General features: G+C 38.1%; 1 protein-coding gene across 2 annotated transcripts in view; it reads left to right on the top strand.

The window, feature by feature from the left end:
* Positions 1 to 20,262, top strand: part of VWA8 (von Willebrand factor A domain containing 8) — a 417,525-nt gene that overhangs the window by 6,160 nt on the left and 391,103 nt on the right. For both annotated transcript variants that reach the window (XM_028526305.2, XM_036011320.1), the window contains exon 2: positions 13,272 to 13,349. In XM_028526305.2, coding sequence (XP_028382106.1) covers positions 13,272 to 13,349 — 78 coding nt within the window. The remainder of the gene's footprint in view (positions 1 to 13,271; positions 13,350 to 20,262) is intronic.

The following is a 20,262-nucleotide window of genomic DNA, read 5'->3' as shown; positions in this document are numbered from 1 at the left end:
AGGGCAGGGCAACCCACAACGCTGTGTTTGGTGCTGTATGTGGGTGAGGGGTCCAAGAAGGAACTGTGCTGCTTGTTCAGCTCTCTGCCAGCTTTCAGTCACTTCCACTGCTACCCACAAACAAATTGGGCCCTTCTGGTGCTGTTTTCCAGGTGAGTGGGTTTGTGTACCTTCTAGGACTCTGTGGGTTTGTCCAGGAAACTCTCCAGTGAGAGTGGGAGTGACAGATCTGTGCACAGAAAAATATACTGGTTGTTCATGAAGGTGGGAGGTCCAGTAGCTTCAGGCCAGACTAGATGCAGGATGTTCAAATTTCTTTGGGGCTTGGGTTCTCTCTGCCTTTCCCCATGGTCTTCCTACTTTCCACTCTTCCTTTATTAGGTCTACTTTTTTATTTTATTGGTTTAAATGTCTGGTAGGCTTTTTTCAAGTGGTGGTAGTGATAACCCTATGACAGCCACAGACTTTCATTGTCTTTAAAATTCAGTATCAGAAGAATAGTGAACATATTTTCCTTTGAGCTTTGACAAAAATTTTGGAGAGAACTCTTATGGGTCAAGTTTATGTACCCATGTCTAAAACATGGCCTGGGGGTGGACTGTTCTTCTGAAGCTTGTGTAGGGTACGTACTTCTGGGGGTGTACGTGCAGGAATGAAAGTCGGGATGAGAGATATAAACTCTACTCAAATCAAATGGGATGGGTTCTCCACTGGAGGGAGGAATTTCATTGTCAAAAGAAAGGGGAAAAATAATTGGGCATGTAAAATAAAATACCTACCCACTAAAATTACCTAAAAATCAAGTGAATGATATCTAAAAAGGGTTGTACAGATTAAATGTTACATAAAAGATACTATTAGCTTGTATATAGAAAATATTTTTCTTTTTTTTGTTTTTTTTTGTTTTTTTAAAATATATTTTATTGATTATGCTATTACAGTTGTCCCATTTCCCCCTTCACTCCCCTCCCCCCTGTATCCCCTCTCCCACCCACATTCCCCCCCTTTAGTCCATGTCCATGTGTCATACTTATGCGTTCTTTAGCTTCTACTTTTCCCGTACTATTCTTGCCCTCCCCCTATCTATTTTCAACCTACATTCTATGCTACTTATTCTCTGTACCTTTTCCCCCTCTCTCCTCCACCCACCCCTACTGCTAGCCCCCCATGTGCCCTCCATTTCTGTGGTTCTGTTCCTATTCTAGTTGTTTGCTTAGTTTCTTTTGGTTTTGCTTTAGGTGTGGTTGTTAATAATTGTGAGTTTGTTGTCCTTTTACTATACATGTCTTTTCTTTATCTTCTTTTCTTAGATAAGTCCCTTTGGCATTTCATAAAGTAAGGGCTTGGTGATGATGAACTCCTTTAATTTGACCTTATCTGAAAAACACTTTATCTTCTCTTCCATTCTAAATGAGAGCTTTGCTGGATAGAGCAATCTGGGATGTAGGTCCTTGTCTTTCATGACTTGGAATATTTCTTTCCAGACCCTTCTTGCCTGTAAGGTCTCTTTGGAAAAATCAGCTGACAGTCTGATGGGAACTCCTTTGTAGGTGACTGTCCCCTTATCTCTTGCTGCTTCTAGGATTCTCTCCTTCGTTTTTACCTTGGCTAAAGTAATTATGATGTGCCTTGGTGTGTTTCTTTTTGGGTCCAACTTCTTTGGGGCTCTCTGAGCTTCTTGGATTTCTTGGAAGACTGTTCCCTTTGCCAGATTGGGGAAGTTCTCCTTTATTATTTGTTCAAATACGTGCTCAATCTGTTGCTTTTCTCCTTCCCATTCTGGTACCCCTATAATTCGGATGTTGGAACGTTTAAAGGTGTCCTCGATGGTCTTAAGCTTTTCTTCGATTTTTTGAATTCTTATTTCATCATGCTTTCCTGCTTGGTTGATTCTATCTTCCTTCTGGTCCACTGTGTTGTTTTGAGACTCACATTCCTTCCTTTCACTATTGGCTCTCCTCCGTGTGTCTTCCTGCATCCCTTTTATGGTAATCTGCATTTTTTCATGTAATTTGCATCCAAAATCAACCAGTTCTGTGAGCTTCCTGATCACCAGTGTTTTGAACTGTGCATCTGATAGATTGGCTATTTCTTGGTCACTCAAAAGGATGAGTCCTGGGGGACTCATCTGTTCTGCTGGAAACATATCTTCTGTCTTTCCCTGTCTCTCCTATTATTTTATTTATTTATTTTTTCTCCGGTCTGGTCGCTCTTGTTATGGTAGGGGGCGGAGCCTTAGGTGTTCACCGGGCTGGGTGCCCCAGTCGCTAGATTGTGACGTTATATGTGGGGGCAGGGGCGGGAGCGGGGACAGGAGGGATCAATGGCGACCCTTCCGTTCTCCTGGAGCCAGACACTTCCCTGGGCTTCTGGGCCGTGAGCTCTGCCCTGGTCCACAATCGCTGCCCCACTGATTCCCCCAGCCGCTGCTTGCGTACTCAGGAATCACTGCTGCACCGCTGTGCTCCCGCGCCCCGGATTGCTGTCGTGCCAATTTTGCGCCAAATTTCCCCCGACCTCCGCGCGCCTGCGACCCGCGCCAGCCCCGTGCCCGCTCGCTCGGCTCGTCGTCCCCTACCAGTCTGGATGTACGGGTCTACTTCAACTTCTTGGCTGTCCGACTTCCATTTAGATAAATTCTCTGACAGTTCTGATATTATGACTGCAAATCATTGTTGTAAATTATTGTTGTTCTGTTCTTGGTTGTGCGAGGAAGTACGGTGCGTCCACCTATTCCTCCATCTTGCCGGAAGTCAGAAAATATTTTTCTATAAACCTTTGGAAAATCTTGCATGTGGTAAAATCAAGGCTTGTTATTTTATGTGGCCTAAATTTAATTTCATTCAACAGATTTTATCTTTTGGATTCTTTTCAGGGTTTTCAGTTCCCAAGTATGTGCACTTCATGCCTGAATAAAGTATATAATTTATTGGTGGTAGTGTTTATATGACAATTTATATACTGTACAGGGGTTTAGGTTAATCCAAGTTGTGTGTGGTTGCTTTTTTGCATTATTTGTAATAAGTGCAGTTAAATGTTAAGTGGCATATTCTGTAACAGTTTTACTTTTTTATTAACAACTTGTACTTTTTATTATATTGTATTTATTCTAACAATTTCCTTTATAAGTATCTTTATATTATTAACTAAGGTCTTTTTTTTCAATGATTGCACCTACCCAAAATAGTTTTTTTGAAAAAAGGCATTCAGTAGTTTCTTCTGCCCATGTTATATTACTTGTTGTGTTATAAGTATTTTTATCCCCTTTTAAATTAGTACTTATTTAAATAAATTTATAGTTCATTTAAACAAATACTTTACAAGTGGCTTGACTTCTGAGCATGTTCATGACGGGGTGTTCAGAGAAAATCAGGAACCAGAGCTTAAAATAATTAAGAAAACAAAATTTAAAACTACAATCATTCATTTATTTATTCATTCATTTATCAAACATTTGTTGAATACCTGCTTGGTTTGAGGTATTGTTTTTGGCACAAAGATAATTAGAACATAGGCTCTCCTCAAAAGTGCTATTATGGTTTTATAGATTGAGCAGTGATCTTTAAACTTTTTCCTTAGAAAAGTTGCTATAAAAGAAGGCAACAGTTTTTTTTTTTGAATGGCAAGTTGATTATTTTCATACTGACCCAGAAATCTCTAATGTTAAAGCTTTTAGTTTTTTGTTTGTTTGGTAAGAGTTTTTAATTCTTTTTTTTTTTTTTTTTTACTTTTTTAAAAATTTATTTTAATCATTGTTCAAGTACAGTTTTCTCCCCCCACTCCCATTCCAGCCCACCCACCCAACCCCCCATTACCCCCCACCCCTAGTTTTTGTCCATGTGTCCTCCAAATTTGTTCCTGTAAACCCTACCCATTCCCCCCTGAAATTCCCTCTTCTCTCCCCTCTGGTCACTGTCAGACTATCCCCTATTTCAGTGTCTTTGATTATATTTTGCTAGTTTTTTTTGTTTTGTTGTTTAGATTCCTGTTAAAGGTGATATCATGTGGTATTTGTCTTTCACTGCCTGGCTTGTTTCACTTAGCATAATGCTTTCCAATTCCATCCATGCTGTTGCAAAGGGTAGGAGCTCCTTCTTTCTTTCTGCTGCATAGAATTCCATTGTGTAAATGTACCACTGTTTTTTGATCCATTCATTTACTGATTGGCACCTAGGTTGCTTCCAGCACCTAGCTATTGTAAATTGTGCTGCTATGAACATCGGGGTGCAAATATTCTTTTGTATTGGTGTTTCAAGGTTCTTAGGATATAGTCCCAGCAGTGGAATATCCGGGTCAAAAGGCAGATCCATTTTTAGTTTTCTGAGGAAGTTCCATACTGCTTTCCATAGTGGTTGTACCAGTCTGCAGTCCCACCAGCAGTGCACTAGGGATCCCCTTTCTCCACAACCTCTCCAACACTTGTTGTTTGTTGCTTTGTTTATGATGGCCATTCTGACTGGTGTGAAGTGGTATCTCATTGTGGTTTTAATCTGCATCTCTCTGATGGCTAGCGATATTGAGCATCGTTTCATGTGTCTTTGGATTTTCTGTATGTCTTCCTTGGAGAAGTTTCTGTTCAAGTCCTTTGCCCATTTTTTAATTGGGTTGCTTGTCTTCTTGGAGTGGAGTCGTGTAAGTTCTTTATATATTTTGGAGATTAAACCCTTGTCTGAGGTATCATTGGCAAATATGTTTTCCCATACAGTTGGTTCTCTTTTTATTTTGATACTGTTTTCTTTAGCTGTGCAAAAGCTTTTAATTTTGATGAGGTCCCATTTGTTTATTCTTTCCTTTATGTCCCTTGCTCTAGGAGACAAGTCAGTAAAAAAGTTTCTGCATGAAATATCTGAGATTTTCCTACCTACGTTCTCTTCTAGGACTTTAATGGTGTCACGCTTTATATTTAAGTCTTTTATCCACCTTGAATCTATTTTTGTATAAGGTGTAAGTTGGTGCTCGAGTTTCATTTTTTTGCACGTAGCTGTCCAGTTCTCCCAACACCATTTGTTGAAGAGGCTATTGTTATTCCATTTTATGTTGCTGCTTCCTTTGTCAAATATTAATTGACCCAGAAATCTCTAATGTTAAAGCTTTTAGTTTTTTGTTTGCTTGTTTGGTAAGAGTTTTTAATTCTTTTAAAAATTTGTTTATGTGTTTAATTGTTTTGTCACATGAGTGAATTTGTAGAGCAGGAGTAAAATAATAAATGTCAGCCACATAATTCATGGATTTTATTTTAATACTTTTTGTATGATAGTATATATATATGTGTGTGTGCATATATATATATTTAATATATAGTGTGTTAAGTGCTTCATGAATCTTTTCTTAAAACATTAAAGTCAAGAAAAAACATATACTGAAATACATATTTCTCACTTATCTCGTAAATGGATTTTGCAGTATGTATCCCTTTGAACATTTTTAGGTTGATATCTAAACATTTTCCTGATAAGAATCAATTATTAGGAAATCAATTATTAGTTACAGAGTATAATGTTTCTAGTGTCTTGTAAATACTGACATTTAAAACAAGAATTATCACAATCTTTTTTAAAGTATATCTTTTAAATGGAAGCAGAATATCCTAACACTTTCTTAGCTAAAATCTCTACTTTGAAACTAGATTAAAAGCTCTTTTTTAACTGTCAGAAAATTTAAATTATTTCTTTACTTGAATTTGTATTTCAGTTACACTTACTTATATTTTTAACAACATATTTTTATTCTTCAGAGTTTTATTTTTGTCATACTTTACTTCAACAAAAGTGTTTAAATGTTAAAACATCTCTATCATTACATTTATTAGAGCACATTGTTCACAAGAAAATACGGAACATCAAAAGGTTGCATAAAACTGAAAAAACATTTTCATAAAAACTGAAATTTTGTGGAAACACATCTATTGCAGTTGAATATTAATTATTGTGAAACATGTAAAGAATTTTGATATAGTAATATGAGTTAGTTCTTTGCTTTGCAAGTCAGTTCATTGAATCACTGAATTAGGGAGTTTCACTAAAAAGGTTTTAGCAAAATGTGTCAGATGACTGTGTTTATTTTCTCACCCAGAGATTGCTGTTTAATCTAATGTACTCAGAAATGCTGATAAAATAAAACCATTACTGTAGAAAAGATATAATCAATAATTATAGTATGAGAAATATTACAGAACATGAATCAGATACTATGCTAGCAGAAAGATGGGAATAACAGAGTGATCAGTTCTTGAGGGAGGTGAAGATAATGCAAAAGGAAAAATTAGGGAAAGTTCAATTGTGAGATAAAGATACTTGAGTAGTTATATGAAGGAAAAGTGTGTGAGAGAGATTTGGAAGCCTAGGTCAAGGAAATAAAGAATCAGTCACTCAGATAGGAATACAAGAGGCAGCGCTGGTCAGAGATGGCTAGACAGTATGGAACGGAGAATGTAGAGTTCTGCTTTACTCATGTTAAAGTTAAGGTGTCTCTGGAATATCTGGGTAAAATGTTCAGTAGGTTACTGGCAGATATGGAAATCAGGAGAGAGATCGAGCCAAATTAGACATTTAAAACTTTAGTTACAGTGTCAGAGTTGGGCCACTGGTATGAATTAGGTGATTCAGAAAATGATAGCATGATAACAGAAGCTGGCCAAGAATGTCAACATCTGAAGCAGGGAGGGCAAATGCCTAGCACATATGAATGTCATTTTCCTCTTTGCCTACAGTACAGGCATGGTTAATTGATCACTGTCCTGTCTCTTAATGAGTCCAACTTCCACTGTGATTTCTTCTTTGCATTTTTAAAGAAGCATGTTGCTTGGTTTCTGAATGTTTAGAGACTTTCCAGTTATTTCCAGATCTTTCTGTTACTGATTCCATTTTGATCAGAGAACATACTTTTGATTTCAATCCTTTGAAATTTATTAATACCTGCTTCATGTCTAGCCTATGATCTATTTTGGTGAATGTTCCATGCACAATTAAAAAGAAAATATATTCTGCTCTTGTTGAGTATAGTGTTCTATAAATGGTCTTTCAGGTTGAATGGCCAATAGTGTTTTCAGATCTTCTCTATCCTTACTTTTACTCTTAATCTTAGCCAGAAGGTCGAAAAGTGATTATCTTTCCTTCTGTATCCTTCTATCTTCCCACCCCCAACTCTTCCATCAGTTACCAAGAGAAATATATTAAAATATCCAGATATGATTTTGGATTTGTTTATTTCTACTTTTACTTCTGGTTCATGTTTATTCTCAGTGCCCTCTTGGCAAGGTCACTACCATAGGTTTGCTGTTCCTCTAAGAAGGGTCATAGCTCCTTTTAGAAGCTTTCTAAATATACTTTCTCTCCTTGTTTTTTTTCCCTTGCCCTTTTAGGCGTAGGGGTGGTAATGGCTTTCTGTTATTGCTAGTCCCATTCTTGATGGTTTTACTAAGCTCTGCCCATACCTTCATACATGGTTTGAATGTACCATCTGTTTTGTTGTGGGACCCTGATTGATAAATGGATATGTTTAGGATAAGCATTTTAGTCAGTAGGAAAATCCAGTTCAAGAGCCTGAAAAGAGTATGTTTCTGACGTGTTTAAGAACAATGAGGGGACCTGTATGGCTGAGTAGAGTACCATATTTCCCAGACTATAAGACACACCCCCTGAATTTTGGGGGGAAATGGGAGTGCATCTTATAGTCTAAATGTAGTTTACATTTACATTGGTGAAATACTATGTTATTTATTAAATATTTTACCACACTTTTGTTTCAAAATATTTTTTCCTATTTTCTTCTCAAACTTGGGTGTATCTTATGGTCTGAAAAATAAGGTAAGTGAGGAAGACAAGAGTAGGAGGTAAAGTCAGCGAGGCAATGGAGGAACCTTATCAGAATAGCCGTTTAGGCCATTGCAAAGACTGGAGTGTTGACTGACATTACTCGATTTCTCTGTTGAGAATAAACTGTAGGGTGCAAGGGTTGAAACAGGAGATGTGTTAGGAGGTGAGAGATAACACTGTTTAAATGCAAAAATTTAACTTGTAAAACCCTAATTGGCTTGGGTCAGTATTGTGGTGATAGGAGATGTGGTGAAAATTGGACAATACAGGATATATCTTAAAGACAGAGTTAATGGGATTTTCTGATAGGTTTTGAGAGGGAAAAGTTAAGAATGACTACAAGATTTCTGGTGTGAGCAACTAGAAAGAGTACATTGCTATTAGCAGAACTGTGGAATACTGTGCATAGAGCACACTTTGTGGAAAGATCAGAAGTTTAGATTTGCATATGTTACGTTTAAGTTGCCTATTAGGCATCTTGGGTATCTATGTTTGGAGTTTTATGGTCTGGGTTAGAGATATAAATTTGGAGCCAGCAATACATATTACTTAAACTTGAAGGCATGAGACTGATTGAACATATCAAAGAGTGGTTGTATATAAAATAGAAAAAAGGCTAGAACTCTGCCTTTGCATCCAATGTTAAGAAATTGTGAAGAGGAGACTTCTGGCCAAGATTGAGGCATAGGTAGATATGCTTTGCTTCCTCACACAACCAAAAGAAGGACAACAACAAATTAAAAAAAAACAACAAACCAAAACTGCCAGAAAATTGAACTGTATAGAAGTCCAACAACCAAAGAGTTAAAGAGGAAACATACATCTAGACTGTTAGGAGGGGAGGAGATGGGAAGCCAAGGCAGAGAGGACATGTGTCAAAGTAGCGGCTGGTGGACCGGGCAGTCCCTCATTTGTGTGTGGATAAGCTGGGAGGAACAACTGGGGTGCAAGGCAGACTGCACAACCCAGGGTTCCAGTGCCAGGAAAGAAAGCCTCAGAAACTCTGGCTATAAAAATCTGTGGGGGGTTGTGGCAGCAGGAGAAACTCCCAGACTCATAGGAGAGTCTGTTGGGGGTCCCACAGGGTCCTAGAATGTACCTAAACCCACCCACCCAGGAATCAGCACCAGAAAGGCAGAATTCGCTTGTGACTGAAGGCCAGGTGAAAGCCATGCAAGGAGCATTGTTCCCTCTCTGATCCCTCCTTCACATACAGCACCACAATGTAGCTAAGTGGGTTGCCCTGCCTGGTGAAAAGCTAAGGCTCCACCCCTTACAATGTAACAGGTGCACCAAGACAAAGAAATACTGCCCAAATGAAAGAACAGATCAAAACTCCAGAAAAAGAACTAAGTAACAAGGAGATAGACAGCCTATCAGGTGCAGAATTCAAAATATTGGTAATCAAAATGCTTACAGAAATGATGAGTACAGATGCAAAATAAAGGAAGACATAAAGGCCATATAAAGCAAAATATACAGGGAACTAACAGTGAAGGGAAGAAAACTGGGATTCAAATACACAATTTGGAACAGAAGGAAGGAATAAACATTCAACCGGAACAGAATGAAGAAATAAGAATTCAGAAAAATGAGGAGAGGTTTAAAACATCTGGGACAACTTTAAGCATTCCAACATTGGAATCATAGGGGTGACAGAAGGAGAAGAGGAAGAGCAAGATATTGAAAACATTTGAACAAAAAATGAAGGAAAACTTCCCCAGTGTGGCAAAGAAACTAGACATGCAATTCCAGGGTGCTCAGAGAGTCCCAAAGAAATTGGGCCCAAGGAAGAACACAGCAAGACACATCATAATTACATTACTCAAGATTAAAGATAAGGAGAGAATCTTAAAAACAGCAAGAGATGGTTACCTACAAAAGAGTTCCCATAAGAAAGACTATCAGCTGATTTCTCAAAAGAAACTACAGGCAAGAAGGGGCTGGAAAGAAGTATTCCAAATCATGAAAGGCAAGGACCTATGTCCAAGATTACTCTATCCAGCAAAGCCATCATTTAGAATGGAAGGGCAGGTAAAGTGCTTCCTAGATAAGGTCAAGTTAAATGGGTTCATCATCACTAAGCCCTTATATGAAATATAAAAGGGACTTATCTAAGAAAAGGAAGATCAAAACTATGATCAGTAAAATGGCAAAAAAACTCAACCATCAACAACTGAACCTAAAAACAAAAACAAACTAAGCAAACAACTGGAACGGGAGCAAAATCACGGAAATGGAGATCACATGGAGGGTTATCAGCAGGGAGGAGGTAAGGGGGAATGGGGGACAAGGTACAGGGAATAAGAAGCATGATTGGCAGGTACAAAATAGACAGGGGGAGGTTAAGAATAGTATAGGAAATGTAGAAGCCAAAGAACTTATATGTATGACTCATGGACGTGAACTAAGGGGGAGCAGAATGCTGGAGGGACTGAATGCAGAGTGGAAGGGGATAAAGGGAAGAAAAAAATGGGACAACTGTAATAGCATTGACGGGGACACTGGCCTGCAGTGTCCGAGGCATTATGGAGTGGAAGAACCAGCTATGAAAGTTCTTCCTACATAGCATAATCAATAGGATATACTTTAAAAAAGAAATTGTGAAGTGGAAGAGAAAGGAAAGACAACTGGGAAAGTCATTGTGAGGTAGGAGGAAAACAGGAGGTAAGGCAGCAAGGTGGAGAGGGAAAGAGAGAGGGAGAGGGAGAGAGAGATGGGATCCTCTTTTGTGAGTTTTAATAGCAGGCAGGACCCTGTTTTCACTCTGGAAATCACAGTGGTTAGTTCTGCCTCCTACCTACCCCTGCCCCCGCCGCCCTCCACCCCCAGCAACTAGGCTGTGGGCTAATAACCTAGTTTGGCTGATTAAATGTTCCTGCCCAAGAGTGAATCGTGAGGGCGTTATGCAGAAGCTGTAGGAACAGATTACTTATGGCAATGATCTTATTATTAGAAGAAACATCTGAAAACTTTAGACTGAAGATGAAGAATCATGATTCTGGCAACTTAAGATAATGTTTTTCAACTTTTCTACAGGTGTGAAAAATATAAAAAAAAATGGGAAAAAGTTTTCCTCTGTTCATGGTATTCGTTGTTTGGATTTAGTGTTGCCAGGGGCAGTGTCTCAGTGTGCTTATCCTGGGGAGTGACTTTGTGTTTCCTGTTGCCTTCCATGCCACATTTGGTCTAGTTTCCGAGCCTAGGTCTCTTTAGTGACCCATGGTTCTGTGAGTTATTTCATTTAATTGATGTAACAGAAACCTTTTACTAAGCTATTTTCAAGATGGTGTTTCTGTTACAGTAGTTTTGTGAAGCTGCTCAGAGGAATCATGCTTACTTAGAGTCAAGGTTAAATGAAATGATATAAATAATGTACCTATAACAGTATTTGCCAAATAGCCAGTATTCAGTAAGTATTAACTAGTTCAGAGGGAAATTCTTTTGATTTAGACAATTGAACTCTAAATATATGTGTTCTGTATCAGAAAGTATGTGTATACCTGGGTTTTGCACAATATTTCTACATTTCTCTCAATTTACCACACACCCGTCACTGGACAGGGACAAGGCCCTGAGTGGATCTGCCTCAGGCTGGCCTGTAGTGTGTGGGTCCTTGACTTTGTGAAGGCAAGATTTCACAACACGAGTCCAGGTGATTTGGAGAGTAAGTTTATTAGAGTTGGGGAAGTGAAACAAAGGAAGAACTTAGGGTAGAAGGAGGAGCAGGGGAGAGCCTAGGCCGTGCTCTCCTTTGGCTCCTTAGAACCATCCATTATAGGAAAGAAGTGAGCCAGGGTGGAGCTGCTTTTAGCTCCCTGGGAAGTCAGAGAAAAAGGGGTCTTAGAGACAGGAGCAGGGGGTAGGCCTGGGATGAGCTGCCACTGCCGGCTGCTCCCCTGCTTACAAGTCTCCTGGGGATCTTTAGACAATAAGAGGAAGTAGTTAAGTTCATGCCTGAGAAGGGGCGAGCATGTGCTCTAGAGGGAGCCTGCGCTGGTGTTCTTTGTCTTAAGAGTTTTAATTTCTCTTCTGCAGGTGAGAATCTTAGGGGAGGGTTTTAGCAGAATATCCATCAGCTTCCATGGTATATTTTTAATATGCTGATGCATCAAAATGAATGTATGGAAGAGTTTGGAATTATTCTTTGGTCTGCTTTATTGTTTTATGTTTATCTTGGGTTTGTATGGCTCTACTCGGGTTTTTGTTATTTGTTCCTCTGACTTTATCCATCCTTGGGTTTAGCTGGCACAAATGGCATTAAATTCAGTTTCTGTCTTCTTTCTCCCCAACCAGCATGGCTTAAGCTATGTATGTATTCTCTGGTTAAGGAGGAGAGGTATAAAGCATTTGCTCTCAAGTGTTCTTGGTTAGGGAAATAAGGTCTTCTGATTCACTAGCTGGCTGTTAGTTGTTCAAATAGTTTGGCCTCGTTTAATTATCTTGTCTCAGTTTCCCCATTCTACTGCCAGGAATTTTTCTAGCTTTACTATCCTGCCTCATCTGCAATACATTTATTCATGTATAAAAACTTTTTTCCCCCATATTCACAAATTTCTTCATTTGTAAAGTCTGTTTCCTGGTTTATTTTTATGAATGTGTAAAGTACTTAGAAGATGGTAATCATTCAACAAGTCGGTGCTATTTTTATTATTACCATTATTTAAGGCCTTGGTCTCCAGGATACCTCACTAGCTCCCAACTGACAGTGTTAAAAGATGTGTCATAGCTTCTTTTTCTGAGTACTAGAGCTCTTTCCAAATGAAGTTCCAGGTGCAGATGGTATTGATATGCCTATTTTGCTGTTGGAGAGAGCAAAATAGAGGTTGTTAATTTAGTCTTGCACTTCAGAAGTTTAGCCAGAAATTAATATTATTTTTAAAAAACTGAAACCATGTAGAAGTTACTGAGAACTTTTACTCTGTTTAGTTTGTTTCATGTAGGGATTCTTGACACATATGCCACTGGGGCTTTGTTTTTTTTTAACGTATTTAGAAATATTGAATTTTGAGGCTACGTTGTTAGAGAGCCTACAGTTGTATGTAGTAAAAATAAGAACCTATAGAGATGTCAAAGGTTGTAGATCTGTATTAATAGTACTACCCTAGATGCTTTGGATGATTCTAAACAACATACGTCCTTTATTGTTGTTGACTCTTAGTATTGATATACATGAGAAAATAAAGCTGGCTGATACGTATATTTTATTATACTTTACCTTTTTTGCTAAATTAGTGTTTAAAATGCAGATTTCACCAATGCTTCACTTCTTCCCATAGTTATACTTTGGATAACAGTTTTATAGCACAGTGTCTAAGGCTCCTGATACAGACTGATCTGAGTATGTTTCTGTAATAACCCTTTGTGTAGGTCAGGAGAATCTTTGTTGGGAAAGGCACAATGTGTAGTTTTCTCACTTGTCTCTTGTAATGCTGTGTTTCTTTATTCTCTTTTTAGGTGATACAGTTAATATTGGAGATGTATCTTACAAGTTGAAAACTCCTAAGAGCCCAGAACTTGTGCCACAGAACTACAGTAAGAAATATTTATTTAAAAGTGAATAACTGTTAACTTTTTGTTACGTGAATTTTTAAACATGTACAGCACTGAAGGGAATAATATAAATATGATATACATATCAGTTAACTTCAGCATTTATCAGCATATGTTAGTCTTTTCTGACCTGACTTCCAATTTTTGTTCTGAAGTGTTTAAAACCTGCTCCTCCATTGTATCACCTCGCCCATGAATATTTCAGTAAAACTTTTATTCTTTAGTTAGGATAAAATTTACATATAATAAAATGCACAGTTCTAAATAATCATTTTGTTTGGTTTTGACAATTTAATAAACCTATATAACCACCAAGATTATTTTCATCACTGAATGATTTTTTGTGCTCCTTTCCAACTACCCTGCCCTGGAAACCACTGTTCTCTTTTCTACCATAATAGATTAGTTTCACCTTTTCTTCAGCTGTATATAAATACAATCATATACTATGATTTTTTTGTGTGTAACTGTCTTCTATCAAGGTAATGATTCTTAGGTTCACCCATGTTGCTATACCTATCAGTTTGTTTTTATTGCTGGGTATTATTCTATTGTATAAATATACCACATTTTGTTGCTCTATTCTCCAGTTGATAGACATTTGAATGGTTTCTGTTTTTGGACTGTTATAAATAAGGTGCTATGAACATTCCTGTACAATGATGTGGTCATAAGTTTTCACTTCTCTTGAGAAAATGGCAGTTGAATCAATGTGTCATAGGGGGGATGCCTGTTTAACTTTATAAGATATTGCCAAAGAGTTCTACAAAGTAGTTGTGCCATTTTACCCTTTGATCGACAGTGATGTACATCCTTGCCAACATTGGTATTTCTAGTCTTTTTCTTTTAAATTTTAAAATTCTACTAGATATGAAATGGTAACTCATCATGGTTTTTGTTTTATAACAGCTTTATTGAAGTATAATTTGTATACCATAAAGTTCACCTTTTTGAAGTATAAAACTCAGTGGTTTTTAGTATATCCACAAAGTTGTGCAACTGTGGCACTATCTAACTTTAGGATATTTTCATCACCCCAAAAAGAAACCTCATATCCATTAACAGTCCCTTCTTATTTCCCCCTCCTTCTACCCCGTCTGCCTCTGCAAACCCCTACCTTTGGCAATCACTAATATATTTTGTTTTTATGGATTTGTCTATTCTGAACATTTCATATGAATGGGATCATACGTAATGTGGCATTTGTGTCTGGCTTATTTCATAGTATTATTATAATAATCATAACTTATAATGTTTTTAAGGTTCATCCATGTTTTAACTTGTACTGGTAATTCATTTCTTTTTTTCGGCTAAATAGAATTTCATTGTATAAATGTACCACATTTTGCTTATCCACTGATCAGTTGATGGACATTTGGATTGTTGCTACCTTTGGGCTATCATGAATAATATTGCTATGAACATTCATGTATAAGAAGTTATAGTGTGGACACATGTATTTAGTTTTCTTGGGTATGTACCTAGCAGTGTTACTGCTAGGTCATATGGTAATTCCATGTTTAACATTTTGAGTAATAACCAAACTGTTTTCCAAGGAAGGTGCACCATTTTACATTCCCACCAACACTGTGTGAGGGTTCCAGTTTCTCCACATTTTCATCAGCACTTGTTATTGTCTGTTCTGTTATAGCCACCTTCATGGGTACATTTCCCTAATGACTCACAGACATTTCTTTGCTCAAAATAATATCACTTCTTAATTCCTTAAATTACTCTCTAATACCTTAGACACAAAGGTCAGTCCTTACCTTTCATTGTATAGCTTCAGCCTAATCTTTTGCCACTTTCATCCCTTATTCTATGTTCCAGTCATTGAATACAATACAGAATAATTTTTTGTTCACTCTTCAGATTCTTCCACTGGACTACCTGCTCCTTTAGGAAGAACATCTCACTTTGATCTAACATAAATTTCCCTGTACCCTACTTCCCAAATGGCTCTGCAATCTGTCTTCTCCATTCTGTCCCACTTTTACCATGTTTTTTGGAGTTATTTTCTTAGTGATCTACTCTAGGGACATGATTAATAATTTAAGTTAAAATAAATTTGTTCAGATTAATTCTAACTTAAATTCAATAGTATAAAAATTTTTCGTTCCCCTGTACTTCCTTTGTGCTATTATTGTCATATTATATCTTTTAAATTTTATTTTTAAAAATATTTTTTATTGATTATGTGATTACAGTTGTCCCATTCCTCCCCTTTATTCCCCTCTACCCTGCACACTCCCTCCCACCTGCATTCTCCCCCTTTAGTTCATGTCCATGGGTCATATATGTAAGTTCTTTGGCTTCATTTCCTGTACTATTCTTAACCTCCCCATGTCTATTTTCTATGTACCATTTATGCTATTTATTCTCTGTACCTTTTCCCCCTCCCTCCCTCTCCCACTCCCTGGCTGCTAATCCTCAATATGATCTCCATTTCTGTGATTCTGTTCCTGTTCTAGGTGTTTGCTTAGTTTGGTTTTTTTGTGTGTATGTTAGGTGTGGTTTCTAATAACTGTGAGTTCGTTGTCATTTTATTGTTCATAGTTTTGATCTTCTTTTTCTTAGATAAGTCCCTTTAACATTTCATATAGTAAGGGCTTGGTGATGATGAACTCCTTGAACTTGACCTTATCTGGGAAGCACTTTATCTGCCCTTCTATTCTAAATGACAGCTTTGCTGGATAGAGTAATTGTGGATGGAGGTATTCCTGGCTCCAAGTCATGGAGTATTACATGACTTGGAATACTTCTTTCCAGCTCCTTCTTGCCTGCAAGGTTTCTTTTGAGAAATCAGCTTATAGTCGTATGGGAACTCCTTTGTAAGTTACTCTCCTTTCCTCTTGCTGCTTTTAAGATTCTCTCCTTATCTTTAATCTTATGTAATGTAATTATGATGTGCCTTCATGTGTGCTTCCTTGGGTCCAACATCTTTGGGATTCTCTGAGCTTCCTGGACTTCCCAGAAGTCTATTTCCTTTGTCAGATTGGGGAAGTTCTCCTTCATTATGTTTTCAAATAAGTTTTCAATGTTTTGCTTTTCCTCTTTTCCTTCTGGCACCCCTATGATTCAGATGTTGGAATGTGTAAAGATGTCCTGGAGGTTCCTAAGCATCTCCTAGTTTTTTGAATTGTTGTTTCTTCATTCTGTTCTGGTTTAATGTTTATTTCTTCCTTTTGTTCCAAATTGTTGATTTGACTCCTGGTTTCTTTCCTCTCACTGTTGGTTTCCTTCCTCTTACTGTTGGTTTCCTATATATTTTCTTTTAGTTCTCTTAGCATAGCCTTCATTTTTTTCTCTAATTTATGACCATATTCAACCAATTCTGTGAACATCCTGATTACTAGTATTTTGAACTGTGCATCTGATAGGTTGGCTATCTCTTTTGTTGCTTAGTTGTATTTTTTCTGGAACTTTGATCTGTTCTTTCATTTGGGTCATTTTTGTGTGTGTGTGTGTGTGTGTCTTGGCACACCTGTTATGTAGTAAGGGTTGAAGCCTTAGGTGTTCACCAGAGTGGGGCAACACACTTTGCTGTTGAGCTGTATGTGGGGGAGAAGTCTGAGAGGGAACGATGTTGCTTGCCTGGCTCTCAGCCAGTTTTCAGTCACTTCCCTTCCTTCCCACAATAAAATTGCTTCCTTCTGATGCTGATTCCCAGGTGGGCAGTTTTGTGTATGTTCTAAGACTCTATTGGTCTTTCCAGCAAACTCTCCTGTGAGGCTGGGAGTTTTTCCTGCCCCCTGAACTCCAACAGGTTTTTACAGTCAGAGGTTTTGAGGCTTTATTTCCCCACACTGGAACCCTGTGTTGCTCCATCTGTCTTGCTCCCCCTTTGTTCTTCCCAGTTTATCTGCTCAGGAATGTGGTACCACCCATTCCACAATCCGCCACTTGACTGGGTCTGCTAGCCACCACCTTGCAGCGAGTCCTCTCTGTCTGGCTGCTGGTCTCCACCCTCCTATCGGTCTGGATGAATGTTTCTTCTTTAACTCCTTATGGAGTTAAAGGTATGGTAGTCGGACTTCCATACAGTTCAATTTTCTTTCAGTTCTGGTTGTTTTTTGTTTTTAAATTTGTTGTTATCCTTCTTTTGGTTGTGTGAGGAGGCACAGTGTGTCTACCTATGCTTCCATCTTGGCTGGAAGGGCCAATATAATTATGTTATTTTAAAGTATATTTTATTTATTATGCTATTACAGTTGTCCCAATTTTTTCTCCCCTTTATACTCCTCCTCTCCGCACCCTGCCCCTTTCCAGCATTCCCTGCCCCTGTTAGTACATGTCCATGGGTTGTACATATAAGTACTTTGGCTTCTCCATTTCCTATACTATTCTTAACCTCTGCTGTATATTTTGTGCCCAACAATTATGTGTCTTATTCCTTGCACCTTTTTACCCCCTTACCCCCTTGCCACTGATGATAACCCTCCATGTGATCTTTTCTGTGATTCTGTTTCTGTTCTAGTTGTTTGCTTAGTTTGTTTTTGTTTTTTTTTAGGTTTGGTTGTTGATAGTTGTGAGTTTGTTGTCATTTTACTGTTCATAGTTTTGATCTTCTTTTTCTTAGATAAGCCCCTTTAACATTTCATATAATAAGACCTTGGTGATGATGAACTCCTGGAACTTGACCTTATCTGGGAAGCACTTTATCTGCCCTTCTATTCTAAATGATAGCTTTGAGAGAGTAATCTTGGATGGAGGTCCTTGCCTTTCAGGACTTGGAATACTTCTTTCCAGCCTCTTCTTGACTGCAAGGTTTCTTTTGAGAAATCAGCTGATAGTCTTATGGAAACTCCTTTGTAAGTAATTGCCTTCTTTCTTCTTGCTGATTTTTAGATTTTCTCCTTATCTTTAATCTTGAATAACTTAATTATGATATGCCTCGGTATGTTTCTCCTTGGGTCCAACATCTTTGGGACTCTCTGAGCATCCTGGACTTGCATGTCTAGTTCCTTCACCACACTGGTGAAGTTTTCCATTATTATTCCTCATTATTTATTGAAATAATTTTCCAATTTCTTGCTCTTCTCCTTTTGTCACCCCTATGATTTGGATGTTGGAACATTTAAAGTTGTTCCAGAGGTTCTTCAATCTCCTCTCATTTTTAAAAATTCTTGTTTCTTCATTCTGTTGTGGATGGATGTTTATTTCTTCTTTCTGTTGCAAATCGTTGATTTGACTCCCAGTTTTCTTCCCTTCACTGTTGGTTCCCTGTATATTTTGCTTCATTTCTTTTTGTATTGCTTTCACGTCTTTCCTTATTTTGCATTTATACTCAGTGGTTTCTGTGGGCATTTTGATTGCCAGTATTTTGAACTGTGCATTTGATAGTTGTGTATCTCCTCGTCTCTTAATTCTTCTTCTGGAATTTTGATCTGTTCTGTCATTTGGGATATAATTCTCTGTCATTGCACCTGTTACATAGTAAGGGGTGGAGCCTTAGGTATTCGCCAGGGTGGGACAATCCACTTAGCTGCACTGTGGAGCTGTATGTGGGGGAAGAGTCAGAGAGGGAATGGTGCCACTTGGTAGCTTGCTTGTCTCTTGCCTCACTTTCTGCCCCTTTCCTCACTTCCCACAAGTGGATTGTGCCCTTTCAGGTGCTGATTCCCTGGTGGGTGGTGTTGCGCATGTTCTAGGGTCTCGTGGGCCTCTCCAATGGACTGTCCTATGAGACTGGGAGTTTCTCCTGCTGCCACAATCTCCAAAGGTTTTTACGGCCAGAGGTTTTGAGGCTTTATTTCCTTGGGCTGGAGCCCTGGGTTGTGCAGTTTGTCTTGCTCCCCAGTTGTCCCTCCGGGCTTATCTGCACACAAATATGGGAAATCCTGTTCACAATTCTCTCAGTCTTGAAGTGTGTTCTCTGCCCTCAGCTTCCTGTCTCCACCCCTCCTAACAGTCTGAATGAACATTTTTTCTTTAACTCTTTGGTTGTCAGACTTCCATGCAGTTTGATTTTCTGGTAGTTCTGGTTGTTTTTTGTTTTTAAATTGGTTGTTATCCTTCTTTTGGTTGTGCGAGGAAGTGAAGTATTTCTACATATGTCTCCATCTTAGCCAGAATCCCTATTAACAATTATATCTCTATACATTAAAAGTTTACTGACACTCATTTATAATTAATCATTTTATGAAGGTGTGTTTTAAATCACATAAAAGAGTCCTGGCTTGTATGGCCAAGTTGGTTGGAGTGTCATCCTATAAAATGAAAGGTTACAGGTTTTCTTCCCAGTCAGGGCACATGCCTAGGTTGTGGGTTCAGTCCCTGGTTGCAACTGCTTCTCTCTGCTTCCTGTCCCCTATCTCTAAAATCAACAAGCATGATTTCAGGTGAAGGTAAAAAAATAAGGAGAAATAAGTTACAAATCAAAAATGTTTATACTGCCTTTCTATTTGCACATGTAGTTACATTACCTCTTCTGGTATTCTTTCTTTGCATAGATTTGAGTTCTGTCTTGTATGCTTTCATTTCAGCGTGAAGGAAGGACTCCCATTAGTATTTCTTATAGGGAAATCTACTGGTGATGAGTTCTCTTTGTATTTGTTTTTCAGGAAATTTCCTAATTTTGTCTTTATTGTTTGAGAGATAATTTTACCGGATATGGAATTTTGATTTGACAGGTTTTATTTTCTTTCAGCACTTTGACTATGTCATCTTACTGCCTATGGCCTCCATAGTTTCTCATGAGGAGTGCGATATTAATTTTATTAAGGATCCTCCTTTATGTGATGAGTCACTTTTCTCTCTGCTATCCAGATACTCTCTTTGGTTTTGGCTTTTGATAGTTTGGCTGTGGTATGTGTAATAACAAATCTTTTTCAGTATCACCTATTAGGTGGTTGTTAAGCTTCTTGGATGTGTAGATTAATGTTTACCCATCAAT

Source organism: Phyllostomus discolor, chromosome 11, assembly GCF_004126475.2.
Source record: "Phyllostomus discolor isolate MPI-MPIP mPhyDis1 chromosome 11, mPhyDis1.pri.v3, whole genome shotgun sequence".
Taxonomy (NCBI): domain Eukaryota; kingdom Metazoa; phylum Chordata; class Mammalia; order Chiroptera; family Phyllostomidae; genus Phyllostomus; species Phyllostomus discolor.
The sequence above is the reverse complement of the archived record's forward strand: the minus strand, read 5'-3'. Positions and strand labels throughout refer to the sequence as shown.